The sequence below is a fragment of the Thalia democratica genome, chromosome 4, assembly GCF_965202585.1.
Source record: "Thalia democratica chromosome 4, ktThaDemo2.hap1.1, whole genome shotgun sequence".
NCBI lineage: Eukaryota > Metazoa > Chordata > Thaliacea > Salpida > Salpidae > Thalia > Thalia democratica.
Window position 1 is genome coordinate 13,360,124 of NC_139168.1, and position 19,657 is coordinate 13,379,780.

The 19,657-nt window shown below is 33.2% G+C and overlaps 1 protein-coding gene across 1 annotated transcript in view; it reads right to left on the reverse strand.

Annotated features, from left to right (window-relative positions):
* Positions 1-60: 60 nt before the first annotated feature.
* Positions 61-19,657, reverse strand: part of LOC145833037 (tenascin-X-like) — a 40,094-nt gene continuing 20,497 nt past the window's right edge. Inside the window, exons 33-69 of the mRNA XM_082940239.1 lie at positions 18,230-18,421; positions 17,849-17,926; positions 17,412-17,609; positions 17,008-17,085; positions 16,509-16,700; positions 16,109-16,186; positions 15,621-15,809; positions 15,257-15,331; positions 14,932-15,117; positions 14,468-14,545; positions 13,413-13,598; positions 11,775-11,852; positions 8,645-8,839; positions 8,309-8,386; positions 7,912-8,100; positions 7,671-7,748; positions 6,986-7,189; positions 6,707-6,784; positions 6,148-6,342; positions 5,860-5,937; positions 5,352-5,540; positions 4,867-5,130; positions 4,635-4,712; positions 4,321-4,512; positions 3,755-3,943; positions 3,521-3,598; positions 3,139-3,333; positions 2,914-2,991; positions 2,507-2,695; positions 2,181-2,258; positions 1,745-1,948; positions 1,430-1,507; positions 1,033-1,221; positions 747-824; positions 432-617; positions 222-292; positions 61-69 (exon numbers count right to left, since the gene is read on the reverse strand). Of these exons, the coding sequence (XP_082796365.1) occupies positions 61-69; positions 222-292; positions 432-617; positions 747-824; positions 1,033-1,221; positions 1,430-1,507; positions 1,745-1,948; positions 2,181-2,258; positions 2,507-2,695; positions 2,914-2,991; positions 3,139-3,333; positions 3,521-3,598; positions 3,755-3,943; positions 4,321-4,512; positions 4,635-4,712; positions 4,867-5,130; positions 5,352-5,540; positions 5,860-5,937; positions 6,148-6,342; positions 6,707-6,784; positions 6,986-7,189; positions 7,671-7,748; positions 7,912-8,100; positions 8,309-8,386; positions 8,645-8,839; positions 11,775-11,852; positions 13,413-13,598; positions 14,468-14,545; positions 14,932-15,117; positions 15,257-15,331; positions 15,621-15,809; positions 16,109-16,186; positions 16,509-16,700; positions 17,008-17,085; positions 17,412-17,609; positions 17,849-17,926; positions 18,230-18,421 (5,048 nt within the window). The remainder of the gene's footprint in view (positions 70-221; positions 293-431; positions 618-746; positions 825-1,032; positions 1,222-1,429; positions 1,508-1,744; positions 1,949-2,180; positions 2,259-2,506; positions 2,696-2,913; positions 2,992-3,138; positions 3,334-3,520; positions 3,599-3,754; positions 3,944-4,320; positions 4,513-4,634; positions 4,713-4,866; positions 5,131-5,351; positions 5,541-5,859; positions 5,938-6,147; positions 6,343-6,706; positions 6,785-6,985; positions 7,190-7,670; positions 7,749-7,911; positions 8,101-8,308; positions 8,387-8,644; positions 8,840-11,774; positions 11,853-13,412; positions 13,599-14,467; positions 14,546-14,931; positions 15,118-15,256; positions 15,332-15,620; positions 15,810-16,108; positions 16,187-16,508; positions 16,701-17,007; positions 17,086-17,411; positions 17,610-17,848; positions 17,927-18,229; positions 18,422-19,657) is intronic.

The following is a 19,657-nucleotide window of genomic DNA, read 5'->3' on the forward strand; positions in this document are numbered from 1 at the left end:
CCTCCACCGTCCTCCGCAGCATCCTTTTCGTTCCCATCCGCTTGTACTCCACCGTGTAGCTCACTCCGCCTTCGGAAAAAACGAGTTTTAAGAAATATATGAGTTTTAGTTTTTTTCGCATCATTAAACAAAAGGCTTGTAACAAAACTGAATGGTTTGTTTAAGTACTTTATTGTTTTTATTAAAAAATTTAATGTTTTATTAAACTGCTCACCGTGAACTTTGTCCCACGCGAATGAAGCTTGAGAGTGGGTGATCTTTCCAACTCGGAAGTTAGTGGGAGGCGATGGTTCTGAAAAAGGTACAAAATAAAAACATAAACACGATAATCTAATTTAAATAAAACCGTGGTTTACATCATAAGTAAAATCATGTAAATCTAAAAAATAACAAATTTTTTTTTTCAATTTTGTATAAAAAAAACATCAAACTTGTGTAAATTTCGAAAACTGTGCTTCCCGGGTCAAGCTTAACACCGTCTTCGTACGCGTATATTGTGACGTCATACAAGCTGCCGGGCTGCAGGTTTTTCACGTCGAGCGACGTCGAGTTGGTGCTGAAAGTCTTGTTGGTGTCCAGGTCCAGGTTTCTCATGAAAATTTCGTAACTTTCCATGCCTTATAAATAGTTAAGTTAAAATTATGCGATTGAGTTTAGATTATACTTAGATCAAAATTTAGCATGATAAGTAGAGTATTGATATAAGTTTTTAATATAGTATTAAATTAAAAATATTTATTTTAAACCTTCAAGCGCATCCCATTCAAGATTTACGAAGTCCGTTCCAAAGTCAACAGCTTGAATGTTTTCCGCTGATGACGATACTGAAAAAAAGTGCTAAAAATGTTTAAAGATTAACAAGTTGAATATTTTTAAGTGTTTCAGTAAAACATATTAAAATTAAAGCAAAGTAAAAACATTAGCTCATTTAAAAAAAAAAATGTTATTTTTGAGTATTTTTCAAGCTTTTGTAAAAGTTTTGCAACTTAAGGTCGAATATTTTAACTTAATTTAAAAATATATCTAGCTAACGTGTCTTCTGGGAAAGCTGAGCGCTCTTTTTGCTGTAAACTTCTTCGTAGTTGATAGTCCTGACAACAACGTCATACTCGACCCCCGGGGTGAGGAACTCCGCGAGAGCTTCGGTCTCGTTTGAAAAGATCTGCGTCTGAGTGAAGTTCAGCTCACCGTTCGAGATCTCCAGAGAGTATCCGGCAGCTCCTGTGTGCAAAGGATAAGTTTTTTTAACTTAAATTACTGAAACCTGTTATACAAATCAAATTTTTGAGATTCAGTTAGTTGATGTACGTTAATTGTCTGGTAGCTCCTGTAAGCGAAAAATTGAATATTAAATAAATTAAGTTTCCAAAACTTGGCACACAACTCAGAGAATATAATAGTTAGGGAAAAAATACGTATACGAAATTACCTTCAACTTCAGTCCATGTCACTTTGAAGGTTGTGGCTTTTACTTGTGACGTCGAAACGATTGCGGGAGGCAAGCAAACTGCAAATATAAACTTTATGAAAAATTTTGTATGCTTCTTAATAGAAACGGTATATATTTATATTTTCTATAGTAAACTTTATAATAAACTTTATGAAAAAAAATGCATATACCAAATTGGTGTTTTCGCGTGTTATTTATAAGTCTCAATTTTCTCTACTTGTTAGCTTTAAAAGTTTCAAACATTCTTGAAAGTGAAAATAATTATTTTTGAAAAAGTAAATTCAACAAACAAACCTGTTTGTCTCGTCACGACTTCGCTGTGGGCGGGGTTCATTCCGTCGTGCTGATGGGTCGCCTCACCGAAGGAGAAAATTTTGAAAGAGTACTCGGTTCCCGGATCGAGACCCTCTACCTTGTAGTAGGTGAACTCGGTTCGGATTATTTTCGAGGAGTTTCCCGCTTCGGTCGGTGAAACACGCAGACTGTATGACACCGCTCCTAAAGGTGTTAGAAAAGCTAATTACAAAAATAAATCGAAAAATGTTTATTGTTCATGGTTGTTTGTAGAAAAGGAGAAGTTATTACAAGAATTTTTTCATTACACACAGAGAAAAAAAAAACATAATTTTCATTCTAGTTTTTTTCAAACATACAATTTATTTTAAAATAAAGGTATACTAATGCTTTATTACCGTTCAAAAGCAACTAAAAAATTGAATTACAAATAAACCTTTTTGATTGGTCCAGGTGAGAACGGCGGAAGTTGTTGTGACGTCAGTAACGTTTACTTCAGCCGGTGCATCGGGCACTGTTTTTATAAAAACTTTTTAATATAATCAAAACGATATTAATATTTTGAAGGTGAAGTAGGAATCAGTTTTAGATTATTCTTTCTAATTCAACTATCGTAACTTAAATTTTACAATGAATAAATTTTAAATGATGTTTTTAAGTATGAGTGAAGAAAAGTGAAACTGTTTATAAACTTTCACGTAAAGTCAAACTATGGTTCTGTTAATACTTGTACAAAAATTTACAGCAACAATCGCAACTTACGAGTGACTTCTTTCAGCACATCCGACGGGTCTCCCCTCGAGTTGCCGATGCCGAGGGCCAGCACTTTCGCGAAATACTCGGTACCGGGTTCCAGGAAGTCGAACCTCATGCTGGTTGCCATGGTTTCGTGAACTTCCACGTTGTCCTTCAGCCCCTCCTTGGTCAGCTGCACCTCGTACATTTGCACCCCTGCGAAGTAAATTGTTTAAAAATTTGATTAATATTTTTTTTCAACTAATCTTTCTAAAATTTAGTTCAAAATCAGATTAAATGCCGTAATTTGCAAACTAAGCTTTGTATATTTTCCCTAAAAAAATTACAAAAATTTCAAAAGCATTGTTGAAATATATCTAATTTGTTTTGAAACATTAAAAAATATTTTTTTTTACACATTTATGAACACTAACCGTGTACGCCGTTCCAATCAAGCTTGAAAGAATTCGGTGTAATTTCGGACGAAGTCAGGTTCTCTGGGGCTAATATTCCTGCAAAACAAAAAATTTATACTCAGTCATAAATTTCTGAAATGATCAATTATGGCATACTGCACTCTATTTTATATGTTTTACATGTAAATGAAAAAAAACCATAAGTTATCTAAAACTTTTTAAATAGTAGAAAATTCAACCTACCAGTTTGCACCTTCACAGGCTCACTGGCTTGGTGATTGAAAATCGAGTTAATGCCAATGGATTTTACTCTTATCTCGTATATTTGGCCCGGCTTCAACTTTTTGAGCTCGTAACGTGACAGTTTCGATGAAAACTTTTTGATTGGCAGGTCTTTAGAATCGATGGCCTCGAGTATTATCTGGTACTCTTCAGCTCCTATAAAAAGTATTATAAAAAAAGTTTTATTAACTTTTTGTGTGTTTTTTTTTAATAGCATAACAAGTTAAATATGGTATCATAAAATTTATTTAAATATACAATTGGACTGGTTTATAGCAAAAATTGTAAAGTATATGCTCAAATAAAGTTTTTAAATTGTTTTTAAAGTATATTTAGTGCAAACCTTTTACAGTGTTCCAGTCTATGTACACGGATTTCTTTGTGACGTCATAAACGCGTAAGTTTGTCGGAGTGGCAGGAGCTGTGAAATATCAAAATAAAAGTAAGAACCTATTTTAAATAAAACTAATTAATGATGAAAAAAAAAGCAACACTAAACGTGTGGTAGAACTAGATAAAATTGCTTCATTTAAAAATGATTTTTTTACAAACAAACACCAAAACACGTAAAACAAACTCGTAGTGACGAGCATCTGCTCCGTGGCGCCTCCAACAACGAGATCGTCCATCGCCACGCTCCTCAACTCGAACCAGTACTCGGATCCGGCATCTAATTTTTCAACCGCTAGGTGGGCTTCCTCGGTTCTCAACGTGTCGGTTTCATCGCTGTCGGTCGGCCCGTACTTGATTATGTACGTCTTCGCACCTACACAACAGTATTAAAGCTTGGACATAAATCAATGTACTTAAAAAGCATTTCTATGCAGTTCCGGCATATGCTGTTTAAAAAACCGTTGTAAATAAGTAGTTAAGCTTTATTTTGTTGTAGAAGTAAGATTTTTATTTTTGTAAGAAATACTACACAAGTGTGGTAACAAGGAATAAATCTTACCGCGCGATGGGGTCCAAGACACTGTTATTGAGTTTGTGGTCGAGTTTGTAACTTGAACGTTAGTTGGTACGCTTGGGACTGTTACGATAAAATTATATTAAAATCTTAGGAATACTTTTATTAAATTAAAGATCTAAATTCATTGATTATTACCTAAAAATCCAAAGAAAATTATTATTTAAAACACGCACCCGTCTGAACGCTGGTCAGTTTCGTTTCCGTCTTGCTCAGCATCCCCTCGTGGTCCGACGACCTGACCCGCAAGTCGTACATGACCCCCGGCTGCAGCTCGTCCACCACCAGTTTCGATTCCGGGGAATTCATGGTCTGCTGCAGCTCGTTGTTGTCGTGAGAGTCGATGATGAGTTGGTAGTCGCGCGCACCTGCGAATAAAAACTCACTTGTGCAATACGGTTAAATAAAAGACATTTTTTTAATTTTTTAATATTATCAAAAAATCATTACAAGCAAGTTTTATTTATCAAAAATTTTAATAATTCACTACCGTTTGAAGGTGTCCACAGCACACTCAATGTAGTCTCACTTTGATCGAACACTTCTATGTAGCTCGGTGGGTTTGTTCCTATCAAAGTAAAATTATTAATATATAAATATTAACATAAACAAGTTGAACATAAATTCTGATAATTTTCTCTTAAAAAATAAGTAAAAATGAATACAAAAGGAATTAACTCTAATAGAAAATTTTCAAAAACTTAACACTTTAAGTAACTCACTCGTTTGCACTTTGAGCTTGTTGTTTCTGCGGTACACCGTCCCGTTCGTTCCCAAACTCTCCACTATGACGTAATAGTGCTCGCCGGCTTCCAGTGACGCAACTGTTGTTACATTCTCCTCCGTCACCAAGCTGCCGACAATGCTGTCCTGCTCGTCCACCCACAAGACTTCGTAGGATTGAGCTCCGTGCACCGAAGACCACTCCAGCGCGATGGAGGAGTTTGTTCTCTTGTCGAAGCGCACGTCGTTTGGCGGTAGGGGAGCTAGAAAGTTAATAATATGAAAATCTTAGGGTTCAATTAGTTAAATAATTTCGAACTTATTTTTGTCAAGAATTCAAAAGACTTTGAAAAGTTGATCTTTAAAGTAAAGCTGCAACAAAGTAAAAAAATATTCTTTAGAAATATGAATGTAATAAACTTGTATTATAAAGTTTGAAAAATAATCTAGTCAGGATCAAGTTCTAATACAGAAAACATTTTACCTGTTTGCTGTGTGAGGTTGGTGCTCGTGATGGAGTTCCTCACCTGGAATATTCCCACCGACGTCACCTGGAACTGGTACTCCGTTCCCGGTTCCAGGTTGTCAGCCTTGTACTTCTGAATGGGAGTCTGGAAGAGCACTTCTTCCTGAGTTTCCAAGTTAACCGTCTTGACCTCGTACGTCCACGCGCCTGCGAAAAGTTTCAAAGTGCTGCTTACTTTACTATTCAGAGAAATAGTGACTGTTTTTTTTTATTTAAGATTTATTGTGAAAGTATTTATAATGTTTTTAAAACAATAATGACACCAATTTTGTTAAGGTTCTACTTTAAAATAAAACTAAACAAGTTTAAAAAACAAACTTTATACATAACTGTTTTACTGTATGTAGGCAAATTTTTTAGTCTTTTTTCTGGCAATACTTTTAGTGTTATGATGGTTTCATATATATAATTAACATAAAACTAGCGTTGAAATGAAAATAAACATATTCAATTACATTCTCATTACCTGCAGGTCTCTCCCAAGCCAAAACAATGCTCGTTGAAGTGATTTGCGAGGTTTTCAGCCCAGTAACTGCGTCAGGAGCTGTTGAAAAGACAAACACTATAATAGCAGTTAAAAAAATTAGTATATATTATCTAGTAGGGAAAAAAGCTACCAACTAAATTGGTTGTCAAAAGTAATTAAAATAAAAAAGTACAGCTTCTACTTACAAGTATTTTTAGCCACGTCACTTTAGACAGCCAAATATAAATGCACATTTAAATAAAAATAAATAAATAAATAAAAACTGACGAGTGGTGACAAAGACGGCCTTGCTCCCGTGGCTGACGAAGCCCTCGTGGTTGATGGTCTTCACCGACACCCAGTAGTAGTTGCCCGGGGAAAACCCGTCCAAGGTGATCTGTGATTGGTCGGTTTTCAAAATGTTGGTGGAGTTGTGCAGGTCGCTCATCTCCAGCTCGTAGTGGACCAGGTAGCTCGCCGCGCCTGTTGAGTTTACATATTTACGCTACATACGAGTTTACATATTTCCGTACAGGCAACATATTTATGTTGCCTGTACGGATTACATATTTGTATAATAAATTACTAGTAGTCGCTTGTTTGCTGTTTTGTTGTAACTATCAGAAATGTTATTTTATTGAGTTTTTAAAACAAGAAAAACAGACCTTTTTTAGAAGATAAACCAAGAATTGTTGATTGAAAGTCTAATATGAACAAACTTTTTAAAAAGACTTTGCTTGTCAATTACTGCTGTCTTAATGCATAATAGAATTGCCACGAAAAAACGTACTTTTATACTTGTTGTATTACTCTTAAGATTAAAAATATTTGTAAACAATAGTCATACCTGAAACTTTATCCCATTTTAGATCAACCGAATGAGTTAGAATGTTGTTCGACTCGAATCTAGTTGGTGGGTTGGTCACTAAAAAATTTATAAAGTTTAAAAAAAAACAAGTATATCAAATACCATACTTTAAACAGTCGTCTAACTTAATAACTAATCAGCTTAAAATGAAAAATTTATGAAAATAAGAATACAAATATGTAAATAGGTAGTAAATGATATAATACATAATTAAATACAAAATAAAACAATAGTTTCTGTAACTCAAAAACAACCAACCGGTCTGCGTGGTCAGCGAAGCGGAACTTCTCTCGTTCCTCCTCTCTCGAATTCCTACCGCGAAAACCTGGAAGGTGTAGTAGGTTCCCGGCACGAGCTCGTCCACCACTACGTTGGTGGAATCCGAAGTGAACAGCCTCGCAGGAGTGTCGAACATCGAGATCTCGTCCGCCTCCTTCACGAACACGTCGTAAGCGGCTCCACCTAGCGGTTATTTTTTTCACGTGATATGTTTATGTGTTGAATATTTGCAAAGTTTTGGCACTAAGCTAAGTGGTTAGCATTTTTTTAATACATTGTAGCTAGCTCCACCTGGCGGTTAGCTTTATTTTTGTTAATTGGCGTTCACTTTTTTATGTATCACAAAGTTTTACTAAATTTTACATTTGGTGAAAAAAAACTGTTTAGTGAAGATAATGATTTTGGTCTAGCACAACACGTGTTTGTAAAAAAAAAATTAAAGTTTAAAACAATCAAACTTCGGTAGCAAAACCTTGTACTTATTTCATAATTTATTAATTACAAGTAAAGTGATTTTAACATTACTTTAGTTTAGTGTTCGAATCTTTTTTAACCTTGGAGTTAATAAAGTTTTAGAAAATGACCATAAAGTAAGTACTATTATCAAGTTGACACTAATCCATATTAGCTGCTCTATAACAGTTTGCTTAATGTTTGTTCTTACCTGGGGCTTCCGACCATGCCAGGCTGACTTTAGTTGCTTCCACGTATTTCGTTTCAACGAAATCAACTCCGGATGGATCTGAAGATAAATAAATGAAACATCAATCAACGTAAAATTAAGTTGTTTGAAACAGAGTTTTAAACCACTTTTTGAGTCTGTTAGGCGTATTAATTATTTTTGTCCGTACACATACGTTGTTTTAGAAAAACTCTGTTTTATAATTTAGAACAAAAATATTTACAAGTAGCTTCGGAAAGTATGAAGTTTTCCTCGCTTATCTGCCCCTCGAAACCGACTGAAGTGACGTAAACGTTATAGACGGTTCCAGGCAGCAGGTTGGTGAACGAAAAGTGGTTTTTGTCCGTCGACTCGATTATTATGAGCTCATAATCCACTTCTCCGATAATTCGCACCATGTACGACGCGGCTCCTGTAAAATTCGATATTATTTATTTATATAAATGATTGCTGGTATCTGTATAAACATTATTTTGAAATATCTAAAAATTGTTTTCATTGAAAAGTGTTTAATTCATATTGTAAACTTAAGAATTAAATATAAGTTACTGAGTTAAGTTAATAAAAAATATTTTATTCATTTTTGCTCGTAGCCTAATCGTAATTTTTATTTTACTAACCAACGCAAGGCGACCATTCGATATGGAAAGAATTATCAGTTGTGTTTGAAACTTTACCATAGTAAGGCGGATTTGGCACTGAAAATGCAAAATGTGTAAGCTGCTAGAAATGATAAGTAAAGTTTTAAGTAAACTCTTTAGAATTTTTAATAGTGCAAAGCAAGAACAGTGAAAAAAATAAATAGTTCAAATTGAATGAAGTACTTTATACATGAATATGCTAATAAGTACAAATAATAGAATACAAACATAAAATAAAGCAACAAACTTACAAATAATAAGTTTTAACAAGACTGTTCAATTTATTTTTAAGCAAAAGTACATTTATAAATCTACCAGTTTGCTTTGTTATGAACGCCGAAGCTTCCAAATTCAGGATTTCGTTCAAACCGCGAGCCAACACCGTGAACTCGTAGTAAACTCCGGCCTTCAACCCTGGCAGAGTGTCGTTTGTGTTCAGAGTGGAGTTGATGGAAGAAACTTTAAACTTGTCTTCGACCGTGAAAGCTACCAGTTCATAGTCTTTTGAACCTGAAAAGAATTTGTTCAAAATTAAATTTCATTTTAGTTACTTTAGAATATTAATACAAAGTTGCATAAATCACCAACGACCGTGCTTTTGTATTACACGTAATTAAAAAATTAATTTCAAATAATGCAAGGCAGTTTTGGCAAAAAAAAACCTAAATTCTCAAGTAAACAAACATCGACAAAAACTCAAACAATACTATCAATGAAACACATTAAAAAAAGTTTTAAATAGTCGGGGTGACCAGATTGACAAAAAACTGGTCCACGGTTGCCACCAAGCAGAACCTCGGGTGGGGCCTGCTCACGGTGTTGAAACTCAACAGCGGAAGGTCGTTCGCGCCGCACTGCAGCTTTCCAACATACCTGCCCTCACTGCAGTCGAACACCACCTGGCAGTTGTTCAGGCACAGGTCGAACATCAGGTGGCGGCCGCTGGGGCCCAGGAACGACGGGTTCTTCAGCCGCATGTGGGAGCTTTGCGTGGGAACATTCAGCTTTTTGGAGCTTCCGTCCCGCAAGTTGACCACGAACACCTGGTGAGAGAAGTTGTACTTTTGCGAGAAATTTACGATCACCTCCTTGCCGTTCGGGTGAAACTTCACGTCGGACACGTGCCACCGGTGCGCCACCTTTTCGTCCACTAGGTTGTCCAGCAACAATACGGGAGTTTGCTGCTTGGCAACCGACCTCCTGTCGAACACCCCCACCCTTTTCAAGTCGGCCACCGCCAGCAGATTGTTGTCCGCGGGGCTGGCGTCGAAGTCCCTCAGGCAGCCCGCTTCGTCGGAAACGCGGTACTTTGTCACGTTGAAGCCATTCTCCCTGACGTCGGCCTCGGCGATCAGGCAACTGCTCCTCTTAACGTTGAACCAAATGTTGTTCGAGTCTTGATTGCTTACTCGCACCTTCCTCGCCGACCCAAAGTAGCTGTACTCTCTAACGGGGATTTTTCTGTTCAAATCGAAAACTTTTACGTGATTGGCCAGGTGGTCCGTGCCGGCGAACAGCCACGTCGAGACCACTGACCGCTGCAGGCAGGCGGCAAATTTGTCGTTGCTGCCCGGCATGAAGGAAACGCACTGGGGGCGGTATTCCCCGCAATCGAACTTTCCCTCTCTTAGGGATTCCCCGAAGGGGCGAAGGACGTGAAAGGTGTTTCCCCGCTGCCCGCACACCAGCGCCTGCCCGTCGGACGACCAGTCTAGGCAGGTCACCATGGCGTCCGAGGCCCCCGGAAGGTCGACGTCGTCGAGGTCGAATGTTTGCTCCACCTTCATCCTGCGGAGCATGTCCTCATGGAAGTACGAGTACGAGATAAAGCGGTCCCCGGTGAAGGACTCGTCCACCGATCTCTTCCTTAATCTCTTGCATACATTCATTGAATTATATATATAAAGTAAATTTCTTTCTTTAAGTTTTTATTATTTTTGTCTCTTTTATATTTTTTATCTCTTATAGAAGGTTAAATTTAGATATTTTTTTCTTCAAAATTTTATTTTTTAAACTGTCTGTTTTTAATAGCGGTATAGAATGTGCTGTCAACCTAATGAAATTTTATAATTTTAATAAAATTAAATATCATATTATATATCTTATCGAACTTTTTGAAAATTACTTTAGTTAAAGTCGTGACGATAGCCTTCTCCAATTTAATTTTTATATTTCTTGTCAGCTGTTACTTTTTTAATTTAATATCTTTTTTTAAAATTTATATTAAAACACAACGCAACATAAATTTTGAACATGCGGAAATAGAATTTAGCTCTAAGCGATTAAAGTTAATTTCTATCACTTAAGACGGCCGCAATCTGATCATCGTCGCCTATCAGACCAGTTTATTTATTGCTGTAAACGCAAGCGAAATACGCTTAATGAGCTGTACGCGTTCAAAAGTCATTAGCACTGTTTAAGTATTTCACTTCGTCAGAAAGCCTTGGCTAAGTTGTAGCTTTGAGTTTTAAAAAAAAATCGTTTTTGTTTTTTTAGAAAAAACATTACAGTTGGGTGTTTAAAATTCAATTAATTCTTATAGTTTATTTACAAAAGTGTATATTACATTTAAAAGTGTCAGTCTTTAATGTCTGAAAATTTGTTTATTTTATAAAGCATAGCTGCCATAATTTATGAAATTTTTTTTGTCCTTGCGTGGCTTGTTTGGTATGATAGTTTATACTAAAGCTTGATATGTAGATGCCATAAGGGTTAATAGATTTATATTATTGTGGCTACGCTAGCTAGTTGTTGTCGTTTTAACTTTTTTATAAGCTTTTTGCAGTTCTACAGTGTAAAAATCAAAACTAAGCTAGTTTTAAAATTATTTGTTAACTAAATTACCTACTAACTAGTATAAGTTTTTTTTTTTTGAGTTTAATATTATTTTTTTAAGTTGTAATTAATTACTAAAAACGAACAAAAAGTTGTCACAAAAATATTAACAAAAACTGTAAAAACATAAAACACTAAACTAGTGTAAGGTAAGTTATCCTTAAAAAAAGCTAAACATTAAATAAAACATTAAAAACTCAAAAAAGTTTAGAGCAATATCAACACAAAAACTAAGTTTAAAAGGTAATAAACTTCAAATGTGAAACGTTAAAAAAATTTATGACGTTAACATGAGTATATTAAACAGTAATTTGACTGATCAGTATATAATATAGTTCATTATCATTTAAGTTTAGTGAAACTTATCAGAAATTAACATTATAAATATATTTATTCTTAATTAAGCTATGTTGCGTATTTTAAAAAATAAGCTATTTTGTCTTTATCGAATAGGTGTTACCTAAGTAATGATATTTTTTTGTCCATAAATTAATTTAAGATGTCTATTTAAAGCGTTTGGTTTTTTTTTTGTTAACTTCTATAGATAGCTATTTTTAACAATTTTTGTTAGATTATGAAACACTTATATATAATTAAAGTAAACTGTTACCTTTCGTGTTAGTCCAAGAAATTACAACGGAGTCGTTACTAACTTCATTTATTGAGAATTCACTTGGTGAGTCCGGCACTGTTTATTTAATTTATTTTTTGAATAAAAACATGTAAGATTTATTTTATTATAATGTATGCTTATATCAATTTTAAACTAACTGTCGTTACCAAGCTAACTTAGATACACTTTGTATTTTTTTTTTAATTTGTAAAAATGTTATATGTTATGTTGTTTAAAAAAAATTCAATAGTTTAGAAAGTTTACTCGGTTTGCTAAAAAACCGACTAACAAACACAAGTTACGTAAGTTAATTTTTAAAGCAACAGGAAACAAATGAAATACTACAGCTTTGTTCGACTTCTTCTTTAAATGCTTGGTTTTTATGCATGCTTATAGTAGCTTAATATATTATAATTAAAAAAAAATGTTTGCTTAACTATTAAGCTAACTGTTAAAACTTAAGATGAAACTTTCGATAAAATTAATCAATAAAAAATCAGCTCGAGTCTTTAACTAATTACCATTGAAACATAATCTAGACTTATGTACAGTACTAGTAAAGTTTCAAAAACCGACGAACATTTTTAAAACGTAATACTTACTTGTTGAATTTTAACATAAAAAATACCAAACTACTAGCACATTAGTGTATATTGAATCGCAAACATATAAGGTCATACAACTTTTATATTTTGATTTTTACTTATTCCAGCTCAATCCAAACAATATCAAGTAACAAAGAATATCAGACTACCAAAACTGCTTGAAAATAAAGTTATGTAAACAAATAAGTTAAAATAAAATAGGTTATGCAAATTGCTTTTCTTTTACTTTCAGTTCAGTTTAACACAGGCTAGCACATAACCAGTGTAGAAGTAAATATTTTACGGAATATATCTTAATTTTACCACTTGAAAAGGTCATAGAATGTTTCTTCTTCTTTCAGTTTAACACAAACATCATCAAGTAACTATCAGTATAGTACTATATATTGAATCGTATATATTTTAAATTATTAACTTAAGAAACTCATAAAAACTTTTAATTATTCTCAGTTTATTTCAATGAATATCAAGTAACCACTCAAGAAGTATATATTGTAGCACATAAATTTTAAATATACCGCTTAAAATAGTCATAAAACATTTCTACTATTTTTAGCTCTACTTTTAGTTGATATCAAGTTGCATCAAGTAACCAGTAAAGAAGTACATATTGTATCACTTAAATCTTAAGTCTTCTACTTAAAAAGGTAATAAAATATTCCAAAAAATTTTTCGGTTCATTTCAAATCTAATAACCAGTGTAGAAGTAAATATCGTATGGAATATATACTAATTAAAGAAGTCATGAAACTTTTCTGCTACTTTCAGTTCAACACAAACAACATCAAGTAACCGGTGTAGAAGTAAATGGGATCACTAATCTAGTCTAGTTTATTGCATATACTTTAAGTTTACTATTTTTAAAAAGTTTTACAGTTTTCTATAATTCAACTATTCACAGTTCACTATAACACAAACAACATCAAGTAACCGGTGTAGTCAAGTGTTTCTTATTTATTAGAATTTTATTACTTAATAAGGTCATATATTTTATTATTTTTTATTTTCAGCTTATTTGAAATCAAGTAACCGGTGTAGAAGTAGATGGGATCTGACGGCGGACCCGACACCTCCTCCTTACCACTTGCCCTCACATCGAACCGGTACCTCGTTCCCGCCTCCAAGCTCCTGATGAGTGCGGAGGAGTTGTGGACCTCCCTCTCACCCGCGAACCCCCCCGCCATGTCCTCACCTTGAACCAGGTATGTGAACGCTCCTGTTGATGTTTTCATAACATAGTTGAATTGCACGTTGTTTTCATTATTGTACACATTTTAAATTTGTTTGATTAAATAAGTTTTGAATATATATTTAATTGAATAATATATTTTAAACTTGAAAATATGAACAAGTACATGCTTTCATTTACTAGTGAAACAGTAGTGCTAGTTTGCTACTAAACGAAAGTACAAGTGAAACAAAATCGTGTATATGTTCATTTTTTCAAAGACAGTAGTAAAGAAAGAAGTAAAGAAGCAATATTGTATTTTTTACAATAATTTTGTTTTTACTAAAAATTTATTAAAGTTTACTGTCTGAACAAAAGAGTTCTCATTGTCTTGGACACTAGTAATAAACAACGGTTTAAAAAATGTTTCAAATTTGTTTGATTAAAAGAGCGAAATGCTCCAGGCATGCTGAATGTTGTTTGCTAACAAAATTTGATAAATATTGGGTTTTTTTAAAAGTATGTTTGTCAAGTTGTTCGGTTTGGATTTCTTGTGTTTGTTATGTATGGTATTCGTTTAAATTATTATGTTAATGTATAAAAGTTTATATACGGATCTAAAGTAAATACGCTGACAATGTTATATAAGCTTATTTTACTAGTGATAATAAAAGTTGAGTTAAAACTTTTTAATAAACAAACTCAAGTAGCCTAACAAAATTAAAGAAGAATGTAACTTAATTTAAAAAAATAACTGTTTTAAGGTCTTAAGTTTATTATGCGCATTTTATTTAGTTAATAACGTCAGTATTACTTGTAAATAAGCTACTTTTACATGAGATTAAATTACTTAAACTTCCGTGTTCAATAAGTGCAAGCATGAAAGTATACATTAGTATATTAACTACCAAACTCACCGTACAAGTCATCCCAGTTCAAGTTGACGGAAGAAGTCGTTAATCCCACAACTTCTAATCCCTCAGGCTTGCCAGGAGCTTAAAATTGTTTTGTATCAACAGATTATATAAACACTTTTAGTTGAGATTTTTTGCATAAAAAAATCACATAATACGAACTATTTGTATAAATATAGTTTATTAAGTCTTTTTAAACATAATGAATTACAGCAAAACAAAACATTTTGAAGTGCATTATCTAATCGAGGCAAAAGTGACAAAAATAACATTTAATTAGAGTCTAGTAGGTGTATTAGAAATTAATACAAGGTTGAGAACAATACATACAATACAATCGCTTTTTAAATTGTAAACAACTGTTGATTTCTTTATGCTGTGTTTAGGATAAACATCAACCCTGCATTTTAAAGACTTTTAATAAAGTTAAATTACAAACTAATATGTAGCAATCAACAATAAACTACCAGTTTGAGTTGAGAAAACTTCGCTGTATATTTCGTTGCTCCTGCCCTCTTTACCGACTGACTTTACACTGAAGTTGTAGTAACTGCCCATTTCCAACTCACTGAACGTTGCGTTCGCAAATGAACTGATCAGCTCAGTAATTTCACCTTCTTCACTTATTAATATGCTTTCGTATTCGATTGCTCCTAAAATGTAATGTGTTTAGGAAACTTTTTTGTACTTTCAAAATAATTAAAAAGTTTATAAAACATTCAATGTTTACAAAATCAATAAAAGTTCACACAATAAAGATTTTACAATTATTCACTAGCAAACATAATTAACCTTTAACATCAGGCCAGTAAAAAGTTAGAGTTGTTGAAGTAGGCTCAACTTCTATCAGCTTTGGCGTAGAAGGCACTGTAAAATAAACAAAATTATTACAACTTTACAAAGAATTACTCGTTTTTAACTATAACTAAAACTTGCTATAAATAAATTTTAGTTTTTTAGTTAAGTTTAATAACAACTAAATAAAAAAAAAGTGCTTGAAAAAATTGAAACTGATTTAAATATCAATTACAAGTTAATTTAATTAGTTGCAGTTGGTTAAATACAAATAAAGTACAACAATTAGATTCGACTAAAAACTCAAAAAGAAGAACTTTATTCTTAATTACTACAAAATAAACTAATAAATAAATCAAACGTGTGGAATCCCTGAGCAGCCTGCTGGAGTCGCTGAGCTGTTTCTCTGTTCCCTTACTCCTCACTCCGAACCAGTACTCGTACCCGGGCCGCAACCCGTCGATGACCACCTGCGTGTCCGTGGTGTTCACGTTCTCCAGGGCTTCCGTGTCCCCAACGTACCCGTACCTCACCTTGTACGACACCGCGCCTGAGTTTGCATTTTGTTTTACTGTTTGTTGCTTTGTTCAGGGGATTTTATTTTTAGGCTGTTTTTATTTTGTTTTGTGATCAACAGTTTGTTGTTGTGATGTTAAAAAACAAATAAAAAAGTTGTTGTGTTGTTATTTTAAGAGAAGCTTAAAGGAAATCTAACGAACCGAGACTGTTTTTGTAATGCAAAGTAGTTCATAGTTAAAGAAAATCTCTAAAATTTATTTGATGCGTTAAAGTTTTAAACAGTTTTACCATATAAATTGACGTATGACAGACTTTCATTAAAAAAAATACCTATAACTTCGTTCCAATTGAGTGTGAGGTTAGTGACAAAATAGTCGGTTATGTTGATCGAACTTGGTGGAAGAGGCACTGTAAAAACATTACAAATATTAGTTTAAGTACTGATGAAAAACTAACACAAATAAAACGTCATGATAAACAATGCAGTTTCAGTATATAATTATATTTCTACGTCTATAAATACATAATTTTTGTCTTTTTGATAACTTATTTTAATACTAATCGTATTGCATTTGGAAAAAGAAAACGTTGCTGCAAACCATTTATTTAGTGACAATTATTAAGAATTTTTTAGTTAATGCTACTTTAAACCTTCAAATCTCGGTCTAATTTAACTTTATCAGTTTTTTTTTTGATTAACAATACCCTTCTCATCAAACTAAGCACTCACCAGTTTGCACGGTGAGCGGTTTGCTGCCGAGGTTGCTCGTCCTATTCTTGGAATCGTAGGTGAACACTACGAAGGTGTAGTAGGTACCCGGATCTAGGTCCTCAATCACCTGCTTGGTATCCTTGATCCTCGCTATCAGGGTCTTGTTCTTCGTGACGGGGTCTCGAAAGAACAGCTCGTAAGCGCTCGCGCCTGTTTTGTTATTAGTTGGAAATAAGCTGTAGTTGTTTTCAAGCACTGCAAAGCTTGAGCTTAATGTGCATAAAAAGCATATAGGGTTGTGATTCGGTTAAAAATTTTTTGGTTTTTATAATTACTGATATTATCGCAGAAAACTTTTTCTAGGTGTTTTCTCGTAAACATTTAAACTAGTCTGTCTGTTTCAATAGGTTTGGAACATTTATAATTAAACGCACATAATGATTACCACACATACTTGAAAACAAAGTATAGTTTGGCAGATTAAAAAATATTTCTTACAAATAACTTTAATTTAAACCTCTCACAGGCTGCCAATTTATTGAAACAAAATCCGAGCTCACATCTTTCACGTTCAATTGGGTTGCTGAGTCGGGATCTGTGAAAAGAAATGAATAAATATTTGGTAAGAAATAAACGAGTATAAGTTTAATTTATATTTAAAACTTTTAAATTACAAAAACACAACAAAGGTATACTTGGAAGACCAGCGGATGAAAAAGGCACTCTGGCTTGGCTTATAATAATGTTTTAAGCAAAATTTACATCACACATTCAAAACTTAACTAACATAAAATAATCAAGTTGAAAACGAACATTCAGACTTGGTAAAAAACAAATTTCATATTGTAAAAAAAAATTTTGCAACAAACCAGGATGCAGTCAAATTTAATTTAACAAAAAAATTCAAAATTCAAAACATACGGGTGGACTCGTATATCTTGGGGCTGGGTGCGCTTCTCCTCCCCTCCTGACCCACTGACGTCATCCGCACCATGTAGCTCACGCCGGGCACTAGGTGGCGCACCACCACCTCATCGTCGTGTGACGTCACGACCCTGTGCTCGGTGGTGCGGAAATCGTCGTCCAGCGCCGTCACTTCGATTTCGTAGTGAGAAACTCCTGTTTGGTTGAGATTTATTTGGAAGATTAAAAAATTAGTTTTATGAATAGTAAAAAGTTGTTTTTTTATTATTAATTTGCCTGTTTTTGCTGATATTTAATAATAAACTCAAAACAGATTTGTACTTTCAAAATTTTAGTAAGCTGCTTATATTTAACTTAGGTATTTTTTATAAAAGTATTACAACTTATCATTTGTTTTTAGCTATGTAATTTAAAATAAACAAAAAGTTGCTAACCGTGTGCCTCTTTCCAAGAAAATTGTATGGTTGTCGTGGTCACGAGGTCTATATCTATTTCAGTTGGCGGCAGAGGAACTAAAAAAATGATTAAATGTTACTGATGTTTTCAGTTTTTCAAATTGGTTCGACTACCAACAGTCGTATCTTAAAAACTCCTACTACCACTTCAAAGTACAAACAGTGTACACACCTTAAAGTAACATAAACAAAGCTAATAACTATATTTATTACGTGTATAAACTATTAAAAGGGTCTTTGTAGTGCTGGTAAAAAACGTTTTACGACTCTAAGATACTTTTAAAAAAAGCAGAACAATAAGGACACTAAACAAAGTATTTTTATTAAATGGGATATTTTAAAGCAATTAATAGAATGTACCCGTTTGTACAGAAGCTAGTTCTTCCGGGTGTCGGTTGGTGAGGTCGTCCAGTCCTATCGAGACGACGTAGAACGAGTACCAGTGACCCGCCCTCAGTGTTCGGATGATCGAGTTCGTGGAAGATGTCTGGATGACGTGTTCCTCGTCATCGTACATCTTGCTCTTCGCGATCAGCTGGTAAGATTGCGATCCTGTTGGTGGTTTGTTAGTTTAAATAAAAAATATTGATTCTAAAAACATTTTTTTATCACAAACTTAATTTTTAGGATGTTTTACTAAGTAAACTTGAAAAGTTTAGGTACGAAATATTATTAGGATAAAAGTTATGTTTGAGATAGAAATTACTAAATTGTTTTTTTTTATGGTCAAGTTTCAAAAATTAAAATACGTAACAGATTATGTACATTTCATTACAGTCGCGACGCTTCTAAAATGTTTAGTTGTCGTTATATTAGTTCAATTTTTTGTTAAAAAAGAAGAATCAATTCTTACTGAAACTAGTTTCACATGAAAATAGCTTTTATAAATTAAGTACTTAAACTTTGTGTCTAATTATAGTACTTTGAACAAGTAAATGATAAGTTTTTAACTATAAGCTTTATAATAAAAATAAAACAGAAAGTTTTCTTACAGCTTTTCTATTGTAGTCCAAACTAAAACTAAAATTTATAATTACTGATTAAAAATTTAGGAGTTTGTACAAATGTTTGTCATTAAAACTTTATAGGTAACAATTTTATTCGGTTATTTAAAATTTTGTCATTTCAATTTAACGTTACCAAGATAAATAGTGCTTTAAAATGTTTATAAACAAATAGATAAGCATTGACACATTTGATTGATTATAAGCTTAACATTAAAAAATTGTTTTATTCTTGACATAATACAAAAGTTTATAAAAATAACTATAAATTACTAATTAATTTAGTTATTACTAATTATAACTATTATTCCATGCAATGATAACAAAACCTTTTACTAGCAACTTTGTAATTAAAGTATTTAAAGTTTACCCTTATAGTAAACTCCAAATACATTAATAAAAATGTTAATAATAGGCGGAAAAATCTGCTTACTTTCAATTTATTTTAATCCGCTGCAAATGCCGTTTGTCTTTAAAAGCCCGAGGGTGTCTAACCAAGACAAATTACATAAATGTATCCCTTTTGTATCAAATTAAACGCGCTAAACTTTGATTTATATATAAATTTCGTCTTTTTAGCATAACGGTTAATTGAAGTGTTGCTAAAATATTTTTTTCGCAGAATGCATTAAGCGTCGGAGCAAAACTGTTTTTTAAATCGCAAACATTTAAAAAAAAGTATAAAATTTTTAGAGTCTGCAGCAAAAGCTTAGTTTTTTTATGAACAATATTTAAATCAAGGTACCAAACATACAGCTACAGTAATAAATACGAAAGCTTTTTA